The sequence below is a fragment of the Hippoglossus hippoglossus genome, chromosome 14 (assembly GCF_009819705.1).
Source record: "Hippoglossus hippoglossus isolate fHipHip1 chromosome 14, fHipHip1.pri, whole genome shotgun sequence".
NCBI lineage: Eukaryota > Metazoa > Chordata > Actinopteri > Pleuronectiformes > Pleuronectidae > Hippoglossus > Hippoglossus hippoglossus.
This window is the reverse complement of record NC_047164.1, coordinates 17806955-17830370: the sequence shown is the minus strand read 5'-3', so window position 1 is coordinate 17830370 and position 23416 is coordinate 17806955. Positions and strand designations below refer to the sequence as shown.

The following is a 23416-nucleotide window of genomic DNA, read 5'->3' as shown; positions in this document are numbered from 1 at the left end:
CAAAGAACTCATATTCACCAAAATATCCAGTAATCAATAGCAAACAAATTCATTTCCAAATAAGAAACATTAACCGTCCATTAAATAAACATACGAAAGAAGTGTCCATTAAGAGTTCATGGTGAGTATAGTCCGAGTTCAGATGAAGTGTGAGATTAAGGGTGTGGGGAGTGTGTTATGATATTCCATTCAGTTCATAATTTGATTAGTAAAGAGGGATATGTGTGTGTGTGTGTGTGTGTGTGTGTGTGTGGTTGTTGTAGAGGGGAGTTAGGGTCCAATGAAAAGGTAAAGTGAGGGAAATGTGTGGGTTTTTTTGTGGTCCTTTAATCTCCAGGTAGAGGGAAGATGAGGGGTGAATTTTCTAGAGGCAAACGGATTCGGTGAAGCCAGGAGAGTTTCAAAAGGGAGACTTAGCTTGTATGGTTCATCCAGGACGGAGGGGGATCACGTTCCAATCCGAGCAGGTTAGATGGGTTTTTAAAATCCACTTCAGGCTCCAGGGATCAGCTTCTTTGCCTCATGGGCCCAGGACGATTGTGAAGTAAATCCAACCGGTTCTTGGATCAACTTTCCAGAAACTAGTTTATCTTTTTTGTGATCTCCTTCCTACAGTTCCTCTCACTTCACATGCTTCCACTCCATGCTGCCTTTGTTTGATTTTCCCTCTCCTTTCTGGCTCACAGGTGTGTCCAACTTATCATCTCCCTCGCTCCTCCTTTTCCTGTTGAGGAGTAAAGGGCCATTCTGTCTGTTTTGGTTTTTCTCCTTTCTGCTACAGTGTAATGGGAAAATCTCACAATATTGTGCTTTATATGAAAATATGACATCTTGTTAATGACATGAATCTCTGGTAAATGCTCAGAGACGACTCATTAGGAAGAAAATATGTGAGTCAAAAATTAATAAATACAAAGGACAAGGTCATGACAGGTCATGCTCACAGTGATCCAACTATCCTGATGATTTCAACACAAACCTGTTATTTCATTTCATTCCTATGTAGATACAAATCCTTTTACCTTTTATATACAGTTGATGTTCTCAATTTGTTCTTGAGTGAAGGACCACCTTCAACAGAACATATCGTGGGGACCCCCCTCATTTACGTATCTTGTAATAATTTGAAACCTCTACTTGGTTATGAAAGAGAACAACACAAGATAATTATCTTAGGAAGATATTAAACAATAGCAATATCTTCACCATGTCAACACAGAATAATCATATATCATCATCATTTTAATGGATAAATCAGGAAACTTTTCATGCAACCCCTGGCAGTGTGCCACAGCCCCCCACCTGAGAACCGTTGATTATAGAATCTTGTCTTTTCAAGGTTTTTGTACCACTGGTTTATATTTAATAAACAAGTGTCATCATGTGAGAGCTATACGACTCAAAAGTCACATTATTTTTGGCTCATATTTTCATCTTGAAAAGAAGAATATTAAAGAGATTCAACCTGGACGTCTCCAAAAAGGTTGCTGAGGTGAATCAGGCCTTCCTTCAGGAGTAAAGACACCGCTGACGTTTGAAAAGAAGATGTCTCACCAGCAGACTCTTTCCCACTGGCTGTTGCCTGTTAAAATAAAGATGATCCCATTTTCAGAATTTTTTTAAGAGACATTTTAATACAGCATGTTTTCGAACTCTCATAAGGGAAAACTGACTCTGGTTACAGCCCCCCCCCCCCCCCCCCCCCCCCCCCCCCCCCCCATTGCATGAGGAGAGGAGCAGTAACAAGGTTAAATGGCCTCACAGCATGTGATCCTTAGTTAAAAAAAAAAAATGAGTTGGCCTCCTTGCTTGAGATGCTAAATTCCTCCAGGAAAAAAAAGATTGGAGCGACTTAGTGAAATCAAGACCCTTAAGGTCTGGTGGAAAGAGGCCAATTAGTAGAAGATTGAGCAGGAACAGCTGGATGTGGAGGAAAAACTGCAGCACAGCCTCACTTATAGATGCTAAATATTTCTCAAGCTCTTTAATGAACTTAAAGTTTGCTTCTATAAATTCAAGCCTAGTTTGTCAGGAGAAACTGAAAGGAGAAGATGACGGCCTATGGAGAAATATGAATGCAATATTTCTGCTCGACAGCTCTCTCCGGGAAAAAGCTGTAATTTTCCACAGTTTTCACATGTGAGGAATAAATAATGTTGATGATTTAGTCTCTCAAAAATAAAATGTTACAGTACTTGTATGATGGAAACACTTGGAATTTGCTACTTGGACCTAGCTATAGAATGCAAATGATATTCGTTATTTCTTTGCCTTTGGGTTTTTATTAGATTTATTCTGCAATATTGATCACAGAATCCTCCCAGCTTCCCCCTCATATGAAGTTCTCTTATAATGACTGTGTTCCTCTGATGCTGTAACAATATTTCTATTGGGTTTTTATGTCCACAAAAACACATACATTACATACATTGCCCTTAAAAAAAAGTTGAACTCACACAGAACTCTATTTAAGCTCTGAGTTGACCTGAAACATTCAAATTCAAAGCTGGTTTGCCTCTTTATCTCTAAATGCTGCAAAAATTACGAGCCAAGTATTGTCACAAGCAAAATCAGCCGCTTGTTCAAATATAAAATGGATCATGTCCGACACAAACAGAGACAGACAGTGAGCGAAGCATGAAATCCCATATCACACCTGTCAGTGCTGTTTGTCATGTGGTTTGCTGTTCAGCACACTGTAAAATTATGCCAGAGATAAAACCTAACGCATATAATTCACATCACTAACTTCATAAGAGGAATTTTTCATTTTGGATGTGAATCACACTGCAGCACAGATTTGACCATATTTCATAAGGTTTTAAGTAACACCAGGGGGCGATATTACCATTTTCCCCTCACTGTTTGGATTTGAGCCTTCATTCCAAATGAGACTTTATGAGGCATATTTAAACAAGCACTGCTTCACTGCAAATCCTAACCTTCTTAGAGCCATTGTTTAAGGGACTATAGCTCCTTAGCTGTTTGATGTGCACTCACATGAAAGGCTGCAGACAGTATTTTATTCATTCTCACATTGCAAATGCAAAAGAGTTTGGAGCCCAAATAAAATTGTGCAGCTGCCAAACCACATATAATAGCTTTCTTTATGATAACTTTATTTATAGAGCACTTTAAAACACAAAGTACAAAGTGCTGCACAACATAAACCCAGTGGTTGAAATACAGAAGAAATAGTAATGAAAATAAATAAATAAAATAATAAGACCAAAAATAGCCTAGAACCCCAAGAAAATTAAGAAATATTCACCGCGAAAAACATTCGCTTTTGTCTGACATTTAAAAGAAGATACCTTCTCAAAATACATAATGTAAAAATAGTAAAATAAAAAATCAGTACAAGCCATTACAAATAAATGATCATGTTTTTTCTTTTATTAATCTTCATTTTGTTTCCTTTTAATTAGGGCCCGAGCACCGAACAGGGTGGGAGACAATGAGACAGTGAGGCCCTGTTGAAATTGAAAATTAGAAAGTGGTGAAAATTTACGTATTCTGGAGTAATTTTAATTCCATCATAATTCCACTGGGGCTGGGACAACAGGACCAATCTGATTGGAAACCTTCCACAGGAGACCTCTGATTGGCTGTTGTCTTTTTGACTCTGCCTTGAATACAGTTAAAGTTGAAGAAAGTTTCTTATTGCACTCTGACCTTGTGTGAGGCAAAGTCAAAAAGACCACAGTTATCACTGCCAATCAAATTCAGATTCAAATTCAAATGGAAGCATCTGGTTGCCATGGTGACTGATGAGGGAAGTTTCTCTCTCTCTCTCTCTCTCTCTCTCTCTCTCTCTCTCTCTCTCTCTCTCTCTCTCTCTCTCTCTAATTTTGTAAATAAATATAACAAGTAAGGTAACATCTACCTGTGTATGTCTTTCTGAATATAGATACAGGATTCATGGCTCTGATCAATTAACACAGTGTTGGAGTTAAACACATCAGTGTGAATGGTTTAGTGTGCTACTGTTCACAACAACACAACACAGCAACACAAGACAAACAATGTTTCTTACATTTTTTACAATTGGTTTTATTTATATATTAATTATGACAATAATACAATAATAATAACAATAAATGACCTCGTCATCAGTTAGTTTTCATATTTATTTTAACTGTTTGCTGATGATAAATGTAAATGTAATTATAACTTTATTTGTATCGCACTTATCTATACAAGGTTACAAAGTGCTTCACACAAAAGTCCATGGCAAAGATGAAGAATCGATTCTAACAATGTAAATTTTAAGTTTTTCGCTTTTTTACTAATGATACAAAGATTTGGTGCAACCCTTTTGAAACAAATGGATAAGTGGAGCTACAATCACTACGATGGAATGACCAGAGGTAATAGAATCAAACTGCTGATCTTTCTGGATGGACTTCAATCTGACAAACAACTGGAAACAGCTGCAGGTGTCAGGAGAGAAATCTGTGGCAGTGGTTTCAGGAAAATCTGTGCGTGTGTCATGTTTTCACACACCACTAGGCAATGCATTACACATATTATTATTCCTCGTTTATATTTTGATTATTATCTGTGCCTAGTGGTGCATCACACATATTATTATTCTGCAAGATTATTATTGTGTGCATTATTTTGCACACAGCACTAGGCAATTACATATTGTTATTTGTCCTGCTTCCTGTAAGAAAGTATACTATTTAAAAATATTTTTGTGTATATGGTGTGACTGTAGGAAAAGTCATCAAATGTCAGGCAAAAAAAATGACATTTAGGGTATTTTTACTGCTGTCAAATGTCACAAACGGTCATATTTGACCCAAACACTATGTGAGGGGTTAACTGGAAAATTGTGGTACTAAGGACTAAAAAGTATTATTTTACACACATAGAAAAAAGCAACTTCAAGTGTTTTAAAGAGTTTTAATTAAGGTTGTTATTACAGCCCTTTTCTGTGTTTCAGGCCTGTTTATTAATATACTATACTATGTGTTAAATATCATTACAATCCTTTTGATGTGGGATGGCAGCAGGGAGATCAGTTTTATTAACAATGCCTAAGAGGATCTGGTTGACATAAATGTCAGGCAGCGTGCTCACTTTGTAAAAGAAACGCAGCGTGCAGGTGAAAGACAGAAAGAGTGACACTGTGAAAGCAGATGTGGACAGCTGGGCCCGAGGAGACGGCGTGTAAATGGACAACAAGTGTTTTGTGGGTCCGGGAGTTCCAGGTTTGTCAGTAGTGTGAAAATCAATGGACTCCTGAGGGGGCGGCTGTGCTCTGATAGGCCGTGCTCCTCTACTCACAACGGAACAGGAATCAGTCAAGAATATTAATCTAAACATCAGTCATGCATGGGGAACACCCCAAGAGGAGAATAAGCCTGCTCATCCATGCGTCTCCTGGGGGAGGTCGGGTGAGGGGGGCGTGGAGGAGGGGAGCTGAATGGGTGAGGATGTCAGGGGTATCATCTCAGGAGATGTGACGTGGACTGACTTTAGGCGCACAGGCGATACAAACCCAAACTGAAGAGGTTGGCACCATCAGGGGTGAGATTTGTGCACAGCTCGCTGAACCACTCTCTAATCTGCGTCTCAGTCGGAGCTGGGGGAAGCAACAGTCCAAGCAGTGACCAGCAAAGAACAATACGTCTCCAGTGTGCGGGAAAAGGAAGAAAGCTGGATTTATGAGTTATATGTTAATGTAATTCATCTCGTTGCAATCGAATCCTCCAGCCGTTCCAATAAGACACACAAGTAGCAGGGAATATTAAAATTCAGGACCAGTGCATTTTCTTATTACCTACAATATGCTGTATTTCATTTTCTCTCATCGCCTCTATGAAAACCTCTCCTCCGCCTCTCTGTTTCTGCTGCTCCTGCTATGTTATCTTCCCAAGGACAAGTACAGCTGTTGAGTTGTTCGCTCCGTGAGGACATACCCCATTCTGACTGCGGGGCATCCGAGCTTTCCACTCCACGGCTAATCTAATGTACCACGACTGTCGAGTATGCTACAGCGAAACATGCCAACACAGTCAATTTTACCTCGCTAATCGATGCAAAGCCCAAGCCGAGGATCATGGGTAGAGTTTAAAATTAGACTCCCGCAGATACAGTCGGGCTGAGTCGAGGCAGATGCCTAATCAGTTCCATATTATCCCATACTGATGGATCTGCTGAAACGACTGCAGAGGCTTCAGTAGAACTCCTTTTCTCCCAGTCTTATTATGTCTTTTCGCTATTTCACAAATGGAGAATTTACTTATTTTGAAGCAGCTCTCTGTAGCGGTGAGATTACAAAAATGGAATGCTGTTAAATCGATGTCTGTGTAACGTTGGTCTTGTTCAAGCACAGATCTGTGTCTATCCGGCATCTCCCCATGCCCCGAAGGTAAAAGAATGTGCAAGTAAACTTTTCTCCAAGTAAAGTTTCCTTCAGGTCATAACATATTTATTTCTAAACTGAAGCCACAGGGCCTTCACTCGTCCCAGCGGCAGCACAATGCTGCGTCAGGCCTGAAAGGCAGATTAATGGCCTCATTGTAATGTGTGGACCAGTCGCTCTGCTCTTGTATGCTTGAGAAATCAACACAGATTACGAGGCGATCTCTTCCCCTGCAGATAAAATGACAAAACCATCAAACGCTATCGTCTGAGAGAGGAGCGTCTTAAAAAAAAATAGATCTTTTATAAACCTAGGGATAATTTGGTTGTTGCAGAACAGTTTACAATGAAACCAGATATGGAAATGACATGTAACAAAAACCCTGCTCCTATAGCAGGAACTATACCAGAGGAGTTTATCTTTGTCTGTCTGTCACTACGACAGCGTCCCAACCGTCCAAGATACAGTCACAAATGGTCATGGTTTTGTAGATCAAAATAAAGGCTGAGGTCGAAAATCGGTCTGGTTTGAAGACGTTTGTCAGAAGAAGGAGGTTTTGTAAATACGCCCCGGGCCCAAGTTGTGTAAGTCACGGATCACTGAATCCCTGTTTCAGTCGTTCCCATCCACGTTAGGTTAAACAAGAGGGGGACCCAGAGAGTGCACGGATCTCTACTGAATTGTTTACCTGTTGAATTCAGACTCAAAACTTGCTTTTACCAAATGTCTATTTCTTGATTGTTTTTAGCTATTACTAATGTTTATTTTGCCACTAATTTCAAACAATGTTGTATTATATTATTCATTGTCATTGGATTTTATGAGATTCTGTATCATTTTGCTTGTTGGCAGGTTGGCCACTTAATCACCATATCACATATTGAGATCAGATAAATCTACCACGTACACAGACATTTTCTATAGTCTGCTTACAATTTCATCTGTTCATAGATATTAGCACTCTGCATATGGCTGTTTTTCCCACTTAAATATTTCTTATTTGTATTATTTGTCTTTCTCTCAATGTTAAAGAAACCCAAAAAGATTCATGGATCCCTGTTAAGATTCTCAGTTATCGAGGTAATGGTGTCTTCAGAAGTTGTACAACTGGACTTGATTCTGAAGAATCCTTTTGGATGAGAGGTGAGTGTGTCCAGATGCCTACGTACACAAAATCATGGATCCACACCTTAAAGCAAATCCATTCCAAAAGTGGAAACAACCCATAACCCACCCTTTCAACACAGTGTCAATAAAATCAGTTCAATAAGTTTTGCATAATCATGATAATGAAAACATGACCTCCTTGGTGGAGGTATAACTACAGACCAGCAGTGACGCCTGTCAATAATGCAGAAGTGTTGATGGCTGTTGTTGCTGGTGTGTTCTCATCACAAGTCTTTTACTTTTAAATATAGCTGGTTACTTAATAATAATGGACCAATAAATGAACTTTTACACTGACATGATTCCACTCCTGTATTTTTCAAATGAACACTTCCTACTTTCCAGTAAATACAAATCCATCCATCACATCTGGAGCATCTGGGAGCAGACGTCAATGGACACAGCTCAAGTGTTTTTTTTTCTTCTTCACAAAATAAGCAACATAATTCACAACAAAGCAACAAAACCCTGCTCCTGAACGAGCCCTTCAGGCACATTGTCTGCCGGGAAGGGTCCAGTACCTGAACGAATCGCTGAAAAGCAGCGGGCACTGGGGACGAGTGCCGTCTCCTCCAGTGAAAAACTGCGACGCTGAGCTGAGGGTTCAGTAAACAACGCGAGTGCTAATATTACAAGGTGTCATCAAAGCAGAGGAGCCCTGGAGGGAAGAGTAAACAAAGAGAACAAATGATGGATAGTCCAGGTTCACACCGCATTGTGTATTAGAGCATATTCTGAGAGCACTTGGATTTGAGGTCTATTGAAAAGGACACAATAACTAACACAAGAGTTTAGAGAGTGACGCACACTGTAATTATTCTGTAATTTACGGACTGTGCATCATTGTTACTGTATGGAACTGAGGAAAGGAGGTAAACAAGTCTTGGATAATTACTTTATTACGATGGGGTCAAAATGAAAAGAAATTCGGATGTGTGCCACATTTTCTATAGGATCTATCAGTGGGAAGAGAGTCCATGTGACGCAGATACAGACACACTTCTCCTCTGGGGATAAATGGGCTCTTGGACAAGGAAAAGGTTATTTCTCTTGTCCAAATGACAAGTGGCTGAGTGAATAATGTCAAATCAAGCTGGGCATTATCCTTCAGTCGTCGCTGGACTCACCATTGAAGACTGAATTATTGAAGGGATTCATGTGCAAATGGGATTACATTTCTACTCTGGTAGAACAATTAGTATAAAAAAAAAATGACCTGAATGGTTGAAGCTGAGTGGGGCGGAAAGAAGCAGGCTGTCGCGAACAATCAGACTTGACTGAGGAGAAGCCAAGACTTGAATATGTCAAGGCCGTGCACTCGATCACTACATGGTGCGCCATTAAAGATAATAATACTGCCCTACATGTGGTTGTCAGAGACATCAGTGGGCATTGAGCGTGAGGCTTTCAGGACATTAAAGATGTTGCAACATGACTGAAACGTTAAATGTCAGTCCAAGGGATATCTATAGTCTCTGTTATCAGCCAGAACTTGCATTTCTAAAGCACCTTTAAAACAGTCGAATCTGCTTCATGGACACTCTCTGTTATTGTATGTTTGAGAGTTGCTGGTCAAAGGTCATAATCCATAAAGAACTCTATATTTTCTCATGGACAGAGTCGCCTACTACTTTCACAAACAAGTTGTTTTAAAATGTTTTCAGTTCATATGTCAACAGTAAGCGGAAGAAAGTCTGCCACAGTGAAAGATTTTGGTCAGTGTCACTAAAATGAAAGAAAAATACAGAGTGCTTATTTAAATCCTGTAGTAAAGTGACAGTAATGACTTCCAGTACACACATGCTTTTATTGCACAGTTGATTTAGTTTGAATGTATTTTACACAAAATATGATTTCCCTGGAGATACAACCATGGTAATAGGGTTACTGTTATTTTTGGAAAATCTTGAGTATATGACCTTGAGAGACAGTTGGGAATGTTATTCAAACTTTGTCTATACGTCTGACTCCAATATTTGGGATAGACAAATTGAAATTATTTTGTAAAAGTAGCAATATCACAACTTGCAGTCAATTGCAACAAATTCCTGCATTCAGAAATGTAACTGGGTGTCATGTCTTACCAGCGAGTTATTGCAATTACTTATTTCATTCACATTCATATTTCATTTGGGTTCATTCACAACCACTCACAGGTTTTGATGCCATGTGCTTAATTTGTGAGTAGCCTCTATCATTTAAAGGTTGTGAATCAACATGATGGGGTGCATCAGTTGAAATAAGATGAATAAAAGCGCTTAAAGTAAATACATTTACAAGCTATACATACAATTTACACATGTATCAAAAATCGGCATGTCGCTAAAACATATAACACAATAAGGTGTTTCAGTTGAAATAAGGCATTGCATTAACTAGAGTAAATGCATGTGAATATAAACAGTAAATCCATGTTGTCCAAGCAGTGTAGAGGAGGAAAAGGGGACGATAGAGCAAAAACTAACATTTAAATGTATGTCACCATGTGAAGGACCAGGGTAAGCATAGCAACTAGGAGAGCAGGGATTAGTGGAAAAATAAACATTTCGTTCACACAAAGTATTTAGAAAATTTAAGATGGGTACATTTACTAAAAAGGAAAAACTGCTCTAGAGCTTAAACATAAGTCCACTAAACAGAACTTAACATACTGACTGAATGACACCATCTTAGCTCCTGACTGCGGGTTTATATAGTCAGAGCTGGCCAGTCCATAGATCATTGCAGGGAAGAAAAGACAGTCCTCTTTAAACAGCTGTGGAACAGATGAAGGTGGCTCCTGAGAACCCCCCCTTCAGTCTACAGCAGAATGGTGCACTCCAATCACCTCCCCTACTTGAGCTGTGGAGTTGCAGCGGCTCAGTCTTTGCCAGGTTGCAGGGAGGATGGTGGACTACAAGACACTGACAGGAAAGTCATTAACAAAACAACTTTTACCTCACTAAACTGAAAACATCACCTTTAAGGTGCAGCAGCCGTCACACACCACGTTCCCAGAGCTATATTTTATTTATAATATATAGTGTCTAATTATACAAGACCAATTTAGGACCTAGGTTGAGGGTTAACCGCTTTTAATGTTGGCACAATAAACATCGATGCTTTTTATGGTGTCTTTGTACAACACATTTGGCAACGATAGTGATACTGTTGGACTTTAACGGCGGTGTCATATTATGAGTTCTGGTATTGGCTGGTCTTTGATTGGCCATTGGATTGTTTTGTCAAGCAAACCTGGCAACCCTGCTCATGAACCACCGCAACTAAAAGCAACGGGGTCAAACTCACCTGTTGATTTTCCTGCTGCAACAAGTGAACATCTAACTGCAGTGCCATCTTTTTGATTCATATTAGAAACGTGTGACTTTACTTGGCTTATGCTGTAAGTAGTGAGGTCACCTGCCCTGCACTGTATCTTCAGGACGGCCGCTGTTTGGAGAACTTCATGCCGGTTCAGCTCGGTCACATGTTGGGCCTCACCCAGGAGGCTCATGTCCGCTCTTGATAATCGTGACTCTACAGCCACGTGAGAGAAGGATTTGATATTCATGCCAGCAAACGTGCTGTGTTCAGTTTGTGTAAATATGGCTGCTGGTTACTTGCTCCTCGTGCCACATGTGCTCCCCTTCTTGGCATCTGCTTGCTCTAATATGGTCATTTAACACGTGTGCTGTAATCGCATTGTTTTTAAGTGTGTAAGAGGTTTTTCTAGCTTTTTCCTTTTTGGTTTTCGGGTGACAGCTGCATAATAATAACTTAACATGGTGAGTTATGAATACAAATTTAGAGTCCAACATGACTCAGATGTTGCAGAAATAATAACAACAACAACAAGTTATACAACACCTTTCAAAACAAGAAAACAAAACATTAAAGACAACTCGCAGAAGCATACAGAATCAAAGACAGTTTATTGTAATCGTAGTCACAGTACAGATTATATTTTGGGTTATTTGAATCACTTAGATTAGTATGGCAATTTTATGTTCTTATTTAGCTGTGTAGACTACTCTGGAATTATATATTTCAATAGGAGCAATTCCGCAGTATTATTGTGCACTGGCAGAATTAAGTTGACTTTAAATACATAATTCTTCTCATAATCAGAACTTTAATTATCATTTCATTTGTATATTTTCATATGTTCTTTAAATTGCAATGGAGTAATTTGTTCCCACCTGCTATTGTTAAGAGGGGGACAGGTATGAATGTGACAGAGGGAGTGAGCCTCGTGCTACGGGAGAAGAAGAGAGGTGACTGTGAACCCTGAGAGTTAAGTCGGGAACCGTGTACTGTTGCCATGTTAGTGTGCATCAAATGAAGAAGAATAAAGAGCTGTGCATAAAGAGAAGTTGTAGCCCGTTGGTTACCCACTGTCCAGAAGAGCTGGAGCACGCTACACACTGAGAACAAAGAGAGTTACAGAATGACAAAGTAATGGCAACAGGAAAATGTACATAATGATATATATTAATATATATAAATATACATAAATAAATAGCTAAAAACATTCAAGTTAAATGCCGTTTCAAGTTTCTCAGGTAAACCCTTCCACCGGGTTGAGGCCCTGACAGCACGGCCACGTCACCTTTGGTCGTCCGTCTTGGCAGACAAATCTCTAACAGGGCTTTATCTGAAGATCTAAGGCTGTGGGTCGGTGAATAATAGAACCTACGCTAAGTGCTGCAGCTTGTTGTCAAACCATGCAGTACAAATCTAAGATGTTGTGAGCTGTTTAGTTTTTTGTGTGGCTGTTTTGGAGGATTTAGCTTTTGGTTCACTAAGTCTGTTGGATTCCTGCATGTGTCTGTTGCCATGTTCAGGTACATAACAAAGTGTTGACAGGACATATAATACAAAGAAATTTGACTTGAACAAAACCTAACAAGCAAACTAAAACTAAAAAGCTGCCAGACGGATTACTCAATTGCTTTATGGACTTTTGGAAATGTGCTCACAATAGAGTTATCTCGGAGATAAGGCCAAGTAACATGAAGAAGTGAACAGAGTAATAAACTACATCCACTGATGAAGCCAGGTAGGTCAGAATTGCTGTGGACGGAAAGATATATTGCACTGGGCCAAAGCAGGTCCCCATGTTCTTTCAAATTTTGTGTATGTCTGTTGCCATGTTGTCTGGTACGGAGTTCATCCCCAAGTATTTTCCTGCAATATTGGCTTCATGGGAAATGCCTGGCTGTCACATTCACATTCTCTCCATTCCCTTCATATTTAGAAGTGACACGTTAAAGTGTTATGCAGTGTAATGTATGTTACTGCTCCACTTTGATACACTTACTGGCAACATAAAACTCATTAATTAGCACATTATAACATGAGCAGAGATTATTTGCCTCAGTTTTATGTGCTTTGGTTAACAGTGTGTTTTATACAGTGGCTGACATGTTTATTGATGCATATCCACTTGAAGGCTGGGTTTAGATTTTTTTTTTTTTTCATCTCAATTATCAGACAGTTTATTCCCTGCACCGTTTGGATGCGTTTTGTTAGGCAGTGGCCACACGGCAGCTGGTGTCATCTCCCTCTTAATGGATTCTACATCATTTGGCGTTGGGTCGTCTAATGGGATTCTGCTGTGGTGGGGTTCATTACTGTCTCAGTTTGTGCCGTGCTGAATTTGGTGCTGGTCTGACGAGGCCACAAACAAATTAATTAGGTGCATTCAGCGTTCATATAATTGGGTTTCATGTGAGTTGGTTGTCTGAAAAGTTTCTGCAACTTTGAGCCACATCGCAAGTGCCTCCGCCAGCTGGCTGCGGTGTGAAGGTGTCGTCCCCTGTGCAGCACTGAGTGTCTGTGAGATCGAAGACTCTCCCAAATAGCCTTTGGTGAACCAGACTATTACTGCAGCCTCAGTCTCCTCTCTGATGTTTTTCATTAACTTAAATCAGGAGTGCATTTACTAAAGTCAACAGACACGGGGAAGTGCTTCTCTTTATTCTCTGTAAAGAACAGCAAGACAAAAGGACGGAGACACTTTGTCAGTAACCCCCCGAATAAACATCAGTAAAGAGTGGTGGGCAGAAGGGGAAACATCTGTTATGTCGGACAGGATTGCTCTGCACCACCCTCATAAGTCAGTGGAGATTAGACATTAACTTCTTTCTTTAGTGCGTGTTGTTTTCACGTCTCTCAGATGGCCAACCCCATAACTGCCTTTCTTCACAATACTGACTTTATGTCACAGAAAGAAGCACATTAGTGCTATTTGCTTGTTTTTACTGGGTCCATGGGTTTTCACATAATATCTGAGCTCTCGGTTTGTACTATTTGTTAAAGTTACACTTGTATGGAACTTAAATGGGCCTTTTGTTCACATGAAAACATCTCTTCTGTGATGTCAGATTGCTGTCTATGATTTTTATCTCAGATGAGGCTCAGGAGTAGAGTGGGCCATCCGCTGTTCTGAAGGTTCTTCAAAGTGTCCTTGTCCAAAGTGTCCTTGTCCAAAGTGTCCTCGGGCAAGATACTGATCCCCAAATTGCCCCTGACGGCTGTGCGGGCAGTGTGTGGCTGTGTGATAGAGAAAGTGCTGCACGTAGATGCACTTTATGAATGGGTGAATGGCCAAAATGTAGTGTGAAGTGTTCATCAAGACTAGAAATGTTTTATATAAATACAGACCATTTACCATTTGTTTCGTCCACGTTTGTTTGCATCTTTTTTAAATCACTTTCTTAAACGATTTTCAACATTTTCATTCATTTCACAAAGAATGATTCATGGATCTTGTGTGTGTGTACGTTGGTGCAGATCCAAATAAACATCTGAATCTAGTAAATTCAAATGTCGTTTCATAAGGGCCCTCTGGGCCTTGGTAGAGTTATGCACTCTACTGAGTGCCATTCTAATAATGTGTATGTTTTTGCCGTTCATGTTATGAACTGTGAATTACCATTTTCTACCTACATGATCATTTGTGTTGAAGACTTGTCACATTTCTCATTCTATACTACATTTAATGTAAAATGTAGTAGGGTAATAGCTAGGGGTGAAATGCCTTCACCTCCACTAATTTTATCTTTATTCTTTTTGTGACCAGATAATAAACACAACTGTGGTGCAGCTCACAAACACAAAACATTACATGGTCCTATAAATTGGTGTGAGGATTAGCCTCTAAATGCGGTGTATTGTTTCATTTATCATAGGAAGCACAAGCAAGCAAACAACCTAATATGTGCATGTAGGGGGCTTTACAAAGCTCATTTTCATGCTGAGAGAAATTAAGTGTTTTTGCCTGAAACATTAGCATTCCTGGGCAGCTGAAGGCAGCTACAGGGCAGTCAGCATTGGACCAGAGCCAGGCAGCCACACTAACCTTCAAAGTCTTTAGACCACTGCAAAGTTAAATAAAAATACTCAGTAATGTCCAAATTGAAAAGCCCTCTGCTTTGTTCATTGCCCTCTACAGACATTTATCATTATTTGATCCATGTTTGTCTATTTCAGTTCAATCTCCGGTTTAGACAGTAAAGTTTTGTGAATGTGAATTGCTGCACCACAGCCGCTTTATAATATGTGTACATGTTAGGCTCTGCAAAAACAAATACTTTTCTATATGTGTGTATCCATCAGGCGCTGTCACAGGGAAACTCAATTTCTGATATCTGGACCCTTGAGATACCTTTGGGAAGAAACTGATTTGTTCAAATCGGCGGGGCTCCATCAATATTAATTAACTGCAGTTCTGAGGCACAACATTGGGTATACAGTATAAATAGTGAGCCTATGAAAATGCATGTGTAAGCCATGTGTTGCGCTTTGGCTAGTTTCTCTGTTTTGTGTGTAACCTATCGCGAAAGATATTGTGAGTTGCATATATTTATGTAAGACTTCTCAGAGATTTGTTCCACGTTGGGTTTCCTCCCAACAACTGGGGATGTCATGAGAACCGATACTTCGCTACCAAGTTGATGCCAAAATTCTAAAAACGTCAGGGTATTTTTTCTTTTGTGTAGGTACCAAACAATACCGACACGAGGCTGCAGGATCACTACTTTGGGATCGGTGGAGGCCCATATTACATGTCTGGTGTCCTTTTATCATGCAACATCCTGCCGCATGTCCTCCCTCGTCACTCCCCCGCTGACCTGCGCCTGGTCAGAGGTTCTTGGGATCCGTGCAGTTCTTGGGGTTTGCTTTGCGTTTTGTTTGGTTTGCTCTGGAGTTTATGAGACACGTATTTAAACAGAGCGACACAGACGAGCAGACTTTGTTGTTGCAGAAGAAGCGACGCCCCGTTTATCCAGGAACAGAGATGTGAGTTCATCGGTTTATTGTCGAGATCAGTTCTGCGTGTGGGTGATTGGAGAGCAGCAGAAAATGCAGCATACATGGCAGCTTCTTATTCGTATTAATTGGGTTAATATTGGAATATTTGTGTTGATGTAATCATAGTCGGTGACACAAAGAAACAGACAAAACCACTTTTCAAATGAGCCTCTAAAGGAACATCTCATGAATCCCTGCACCTTTGTGGCTGGATTGTGACCAAGAAAGGATCTTTATCACTCAGAGATAAAATGCAACGTCCTTTTAATCCCCATTTCCATTTGCTACATCTCATACAGTAAGCACATGAACGAGACAGGGCAACATACAGAGTCCAGTCACTGAGCATATAGAGAACGACCTCCCACCAAAGACAGTCCACTCATCTCCTGGAGCTGCCTTTGTGTGGAAAGTCGTTTAGATCTCGATGCGTAGAGACATGCAGTGAAATTGCAGTAGAGAGAACAAGGTGTGTACAACTCTGTTTGCGGACAGCTGCTAATTCACAGTAAGGTTTGAAAAGTGCACACAGGGTACTGATCTTGTAAGTAGCTATGAATATTATCTCTAGTGTACGTCTTATAACCACCATAACACGTAGTGTTACAGAGCTCAAAGTAAGACAGCAGTACTTATCAGATGTAAAAATAAATGACGTGACATATCAATATTCACAAAAACTATCTGAATTGATTTCACAATATCTACAAATTCACAACTTGGTAACACTTGTCAGTTTGTTGCCACTTAGTTTAATAATTTGTTTCCTTAATCTATTTGTCTACGGCTTTCTACCATTGAGAGATTTGCATCAATTCTGTAGCGGTTATGTTGTATAAAACATATAATATTTAATACTTTACTGAATAGCATAAATGTATTCATATAGTAATATACTCTTAATATATATCTTATAGGATGATATGTTTCTGCTGAAGTTAACTCTGGCCCTGTGTGGAAAATACTTATCACATGAATAATACAATCACAACCAAACAGAATGGCAACAATACAGTAGAGTTCTGTTCATCCAAACCCCTCAGGAATGAAGATGTCAAAAAATTCTATAACTTCAGTATGCATGCATACAAATAAAAATACTGTCTAGTTTAAATTTATTTTTTCAAATATAATGCATCATCTTTTAATTTAGCAATTTTTTTCTTTTTCTTTGCTATGGCCAGTTATCAGTCCTTCTGTAGTTCAGCTGCAGAGGTTGTGGTTGTGTGGCCGTGTGTCTTAACTTTATTTTTCTTTCTTCTCTGGAAATCATTTTGCATATTGCACTCAGGGAAATTTGTTTTAAACCTTTTGGAGCTATCATGAAATAGATAACCAGACATACAGAAATATATATGAACACAGTAAGGTGAACAAATACATAATAAACATTCAAGTGTCACATCACAAATGGAGTAAACACCAAAATCGAAATGAATCTCCTTGTAAACCATTTCAGAAAGCGAGATACTGAAGAAACACTTACTTTTTTCATATAGTTCCAATAACTTTTCTGGGGAATAGTTTCCTTATTAATACGACTAATTACCTAACTTTACAAATGCGTGCGGGGTGAAATTGCATTCATCACATCTGCTACACTCGCATTACTTTACAGTTTGAACACGGATGAAACTCCTTTGTGAATGCATCTTTGCTACCACTTCATACTGATCTTGTCAACTGGTTAGAGGTGAGCCGGTGTGCTTGGGGTTGATTTTTTTTTTATTACCGTCTCTGAGGTATGCTATTTCAGAATTCCAGTTTAAATACCCAGCGGCTGATGCTCAAAACGACTTAACCAAAGTACGACGATCACATTACTCAGAGGAATCATACATAAACATTAGCACTGTGTGTCATCAGATCCTGAATTAGCAGCAGGTAGCCGGCTTTGAACACCCACAGCAGATGTGTATCATGAATCAGTTTGAGACTGGGCTCCTCACAGTAGTATTTCATATATAAGAGACCTTGTGTCAGCACTGTTATGACTCCTCTTTATTTTCCTCCATGATGGTGTTGAGATATTAAATATTTTACCTCATATTTTCACTATATGAGTTTAATAAGTTTATCGTGTCGGTCTGTCTATTGTTTTGTTTGCCTCCACCAAGGAGGTTATGTTTTCACCCCTGTCCTTTTGTTTGTTAGTTGGATTGTAAGCGTGATTACACAAAAACAACTACACTGATTTCCACAAAACTTGGTGGAAGGATGAGGTATGGGTCAGGGAAGAAGCCATTAAAGTTTTATCCAGATCCGTTAATTTGTTTCACTTTCTCTAACATTACGAGAGGTGTTTTATCCACATTTTTCACCATTTGTCAAGGGAATAATTCAGGGATCTTATTATAAATAATCAGGCACATTTAAGGAACTGATATTTATGAGTGTCTGCAATTTAGTTGAATTTAGGGAGGCTGTTGGGCCTTGGCCGAGGTATGTGCTCTACTAAGTGCAATTCTAGGTTGAATATGAATATGGTTTTCCAGGAGATGCACATTTATGTTCCAAGTCAGTGGATGAATGAAATAAACAACATGTACTGTGAGGTCTCTATGGTCCTCATGCACGTGGGATGCTTTTTAGAGTGGGTGAGACTGATACCACCAACCACAACATTTAATCATGATAAAATAAATGAATAAGTGTCCAATCTGTTATTCATCAGTTATACTAATGAACAACAAAAAAGAATGATAACTTTCATTTTCACATCAAACCTTAGTTTGAACAGATCTGAAGTTGTTTACCCAGGTGGGACCGAAATTGCAGTTTGTATGGTGATGGATCTCCATACGCAAACTGACTTCCCTTTTCAGAGATAGATGAAGAACATAGTTGTGTGTGTGTTGAGTTTGACCTAAAATCAATGCACTACCAGATGAGGGTGAAAACACCTTCAGAACATCTGTAAATTATTAGCATTACATCAATACTCACAAATTATTGGAGTTGAAGCGTGAGAAGCTGCAGAGGTTGAGCAGGTAATTCATGAGTAACTGGGACGAACTACAGAAACATAGATACTATGCCCTATTTCAGTGTGACGGATGCAGACACACATGTACAGATTGTCATGCATTGACCAATGACTGACACATTGATACATGGTTTGTGGGATTAACACATCTCCAGAGAGGTCAACACACGGTTCAGCCATTCTCCTAAGCTTATACCACTGAGGATACAGTTTGAGGAGATCCACTGCAGCCGGGTCTAAGGTACAGTGGCCGTCAAAGAGTCCTCAATTGGGGATAATGCAAAATATACCAGAGTGCATCCAGCAACAGAAATTGCCTTATAATTATATAACATTTGTATAGACGCATACCAAATTCAACACAAAACTAAAATACAAATGTCACTCAACAAATGGAAGACACAATTTGGAGACAGCTGCCACATCTGGAGATGAATAAAATGTCCATCTTGTTGAAAAAAGAATCAGTTCGGCTGGTTTGCTCTTCAGTGGGATCACAGACATTAAATCTAGTTTATCGTTTTATTGTTGGAGACACAAGTAACCTTTTTCTTTTCATTGATTTCATTGCATTTTTGCAGTGTAATAGTCTCCAGTGGTGATAGAATATCTCCAAAATGTGTTCAGGAATACAGTGTGACTGTGACACGTTGGCCTTTGTTGTCTACTACAAAACACAAAACCAGAACAGCATATACTGTTTGTAGACAAGCGAATCAACACCAATATACTTTTACACAATCAAGTATAAAAGGGCAGAAGTACAACTTGAATCAAACTCTTTCTTATGATGAGGCAGAAATGCAGAAAAAAATCATAATGGAGCCAAACAGCTACAGAGCCTGATGCAGAGAAATAACAAAGAGATCAAGGCAGCAGGGTTCCTGCCCACGGTATACTTAAAGAAAGAAAGTGTCTGCTATGATTTAATGCATAAAACATCTAGTTTTATTTGCATTTCCATGGAAAGGGTTTAATAATCTGCTATTCAGAATTTGACTTCAGTCTGAGGTAATGGTGGTAGTTTGTTATGACTGCTCGGCTCATTGAGACGCCACACCGGGAGCCAAAACATAAATGCACATGATAATTGTTCTGGACTACGCTGGAGCCTTCTAATCTCTTCGCTTTGTCTTTTCACAGGCAGAAGTCTGTTACCCTTCCACACTAATGAGCAATTTTACACTCGGTGCCCAAGCCCATGGGCCGTGGGTGGGCGGGGCATAGCCACATACAGCAGTGCACAGAGCCTGTGGACACCAGTGTATGTTTACATGTAATATACACACAGACCTTTTGTGCATATGTGTGCTGTATATGCAAGTGTGAGTGTGTCAAAGCCTTTTTCTTTATGATGTGTGTATTCACCAAGGCACATAGCTTCTCTGTCATTGAACACAGTCAGCCAGTTAAAACAATAAGAGCCACTGGACTAGAAAATGTACAGGCAGCCCCATGGGACGCGAAAGCAATTCCAGATGAAACTGCATTGGGTCTGTTGAGATTCAGCGCAAGCTGAAGGCCAGACACGGAAGATTATTAATGATGTTCCTATGGAACTATACACCCTGCCCCCGGCTAACAGAGCACAGCAAAACGACCAACAAATTCTGATGCATCACTGTGCGTATGTGTGCGTGCGTGCATGCGTGTTTTTAACTTGATGGATGTGTCAAAACCTTATCAGTGGTAATGAGCTACAATGAAAACTTCAACGCATGCTTGCTCTAACTTATTACAAGCAAAGCGCAAACATGTCAAAACATAGTGAAAATACAATTTGACTACTCCTACAAAACAGCAAGCAATCAAGATACAGCAAAGGAACAATTTGGTTACTCACAAAAGGGAACAGGGCCAGAGCTAAGTGTGGAGGGGAGAAAAGAAAACGCTACACAAACACAGTCTGATGTGAGGATGTGCTCCCTCCAATGTCCACTACTAGATGTGAATCTATTGTATGTTCAAATTTGCCTTCCATCTATACAGACGTGCAAAATATCAAACTCTTAAGAAAAGACAGACACACCAAACACACGCGCACACTCATACACACACTCACACACACACAATAAGATGTAATGGACTTGGCCTTCTGCAACCTGTCTACACTCTGAACTGAACCAGATCAGGCCTAGCATTTGGTCAAATTCAGTTTTGGTTGTTTGCCTTCATGATAGCGGGCTTTCTGTTGACGTATGTGGCCCAGTAGCCTAAGTTGAAGATGAAGAACAGAACTGGGAATATTATGCGCGATATCTTGTCCACTTTGCTGACACGGTTGTAGGACTTCTTGGCCTCCGTGTAGGGGTCATCCATTTTATGCAGATACTGGTGTTTGGCCGCCGCTGCAGTGGCACTCTTGGAAATGGTTGTCAAACCCTGGTCTTTAGCAACGTTGATGGCGTATGTGGTTCCGACAATGTTGAAGGTGTTGTTTGCCTTTTTGGACAAAGTCGCAGATTCTCTTCTCTGAAAAGGAAGAAGGCAATAAAGTAAAGGTCGTCAGGGGCGAAGCACCAGACTTAACAATACTTCCATTTGAACTCATAAAGAGGAAATAGAAGCAACACCACGAGACACGACACACACAAGAACAAAACAAAAGCCTAACCATATCGTTAATCCTGGCCATGTTAGCCTGAAACGGTTCCTGAAAAGAAAAGTAGAAAAGAAAAAAAGTTTACCAATTATATTAAAATTACCAATCTTACATACTCTATTCATCACTATCTAGCTAGTACTACTTTTTTCCTTTTAACACCATTTTACACTATTAATATTGTCAATTCAAATCTGCACCATACAAATGTGGATTGCAGAAAAAAACGGTCATGATTAAAAATTTCATGACAAAATTATCAGTTTGGTTAAATCAAGTGTGTGGAAATGGGGACAATTGCATTTTGTATCATTGCAGAACCAGGCTGGACTGGCGTCTGATACTGCTAGCAGTAGCAGCACAGAGCAGGATTAGAAACAAAGCAAAATAACAGTGCCTGAAAACATGTCTGACAGACTGTGTCAATGAGAGCAGCCAGGCCTCTTCAGGCAAACAGCTTGCGACAAAACAAACACGACAAAGGCTGTGTGATGATAAAGCTGGCTGGAGCAACGGCTTTCTTCCCTGCTACTACAGAGAAATCATTACTGTCTTTTATATTGAAATCACACGGGGAGACTGAGATTTATTTGCTAAATTGGTCCGCTCAGAAAGCTAAACTTACATCACCAGAGGATCCTGTCAGCCTAAGAGCGAACAGGGCCGTGCACACGGTGAATGTGAGGGAACAAGTAGGGCACAGAGATTAATCACCGGGCAGAGTTTCCCATGTGGCAGACGCTACGTGAGTCTGTGAGACTGGGCTAATTTTCTTCACACCGTTCATCCCCACAGTGGCCACTTTAAGATCTGCGGCGCAACTGAAGTCGAACGTGTGGTGCGACAAGAGTTTCACTTTCACTGCTCCCCTGTTTTTCGCTTTTGCTCTGAGCCGGGCTTTAATTTTTTGTTCTACTTTTTCATCCTCATTTAATTTTCCTTCCTTTTCCCTTCACTCCATCTTTTTAATTAGCATAACTAATGTGCCCTCTTCCCCTCCTCCAAAATGCCTCCCTGTCTTTGGGCACACGGCTTATCAGCAACGGTTTTGCCTGGTCTTCATCCTAAATGTTCGCACACACTCACAAATGGAGGCAGGGAAATGGCCATACATGCAACAAGGCAGGAGCGGTAGACCAGTGTGAGGGTGCATATCTGATTGATTTATATTGTGTTTGATCATGAAGACTATGATCTATGTTTGAAGTGAAACAAACAGATTTTTATCACTGTACAAACTTGATCTAACCAAATAACACAGATCCACACTATGTTCATAAACCAACAGAATGATTGACGACTAGGCGGCTTTGCTCACTGGCCAAATTACACCCCAAGTCTTGAAAAACGATTCAACGTGAGCTAATAGCACGGCAGTCAGATATATTTTCAAGCAAAGTTATCTGTAAAATGTGTTATGTAATGATCAGTCACCTCGAATGCAACAACCTCCTCAAAAGGGACCAATCCAGAGGAACACGCTGAGAGTGTTTCGTCCAGGTCGGTATCTCATCAGGCCCAGAGTTAACACTGACTGATGCATTAGAGCGGTCGCTAAAAATGCGATAAGAGCAATGAGAGGTGACTGAGCGATCACATTCCATCTAGATTAAGGATATGGTGCCATTTAAACGTGTGGGACAACGTGGGATTCAAGACACTAATGCACATGACAAGACTGACTTTAATGCAATATTGTGTTTAAAATGGTGCAAATAGATCCAAGTAAGTCCGTCAGCCGGGTTTGAAATATACTCCGTGTCTGCAGTATATTTCAAAATTTGGAAGGAATACTGTAATTCAGATTGTGAATCATGATTGTGTTACGAAGATTGTGATATACTTTTTCATCCCCGGGGCCAAGCTGGATGCGTGAGCAGCGCATGCACTTATTTTTTCATTTCGCCACGTTATCAGTTTAGAGCAGCCACACTGTTCTTCCAGAGAGTCAAGGTCTCGTCTGTTTTTCTCAGCGTACTGTGTGCAGTTC

The 23416-nt window shown here is 40.0% G+C and overlaps 1 protein-coding gene and 1 long non-coding RNA gene across 6 annotated transcripts in view; one reads left to right on the top strand and one right to left on the bottom strand.

The window, feature by feature from the left end:
• The first annotated feature begins 218 nt into the window (after window positions 1–218).
• Window positions 219–18812, top strand: LOC117774438. Its single transcript, XR_004616081.1, has 3 exons — window positions 219–248; window positions 11891–11894; window positions 18699–18812. It is a non-coding gene; the product is annotated as an uncharacterized LOC117774438 (long non-coding RNA).
• A 151-nt stretch (window positions 18813–18963) lies between these two features.
• The window catches only part of LOC117774437 (gamma-aminobutyric acid receptor subunit alpha-3-like), an 84989-nt gene continuing 80536 nt past the window's right edge, over window positions 18964–23416 (bottom strand). For 3 of the 5 annotated variants that reach the window (XM_034606862.1, XM_034606863.1, XM_034606864.1), the window contains exons 10-11: window positions 21439–21477; window positions 18964–21296 (exon numbers count right to left, since the gene is read on the bottom strand). In XM_034606862.1, coding sequence (XP_034462753.1) covers window positions 20976–21296; window positions 21439–21477 — 360 coding nt within the window. In that variant the 3' untranslated portion in view covers window positions 18964–20975. The remainder of the gene's footprint in view (window positions 21297–21438; window positions 21478–23416) is intronic. The other 2 variants (XM_034606865.1, XM_034606866.1) reach the window with 1 other exon arrangement.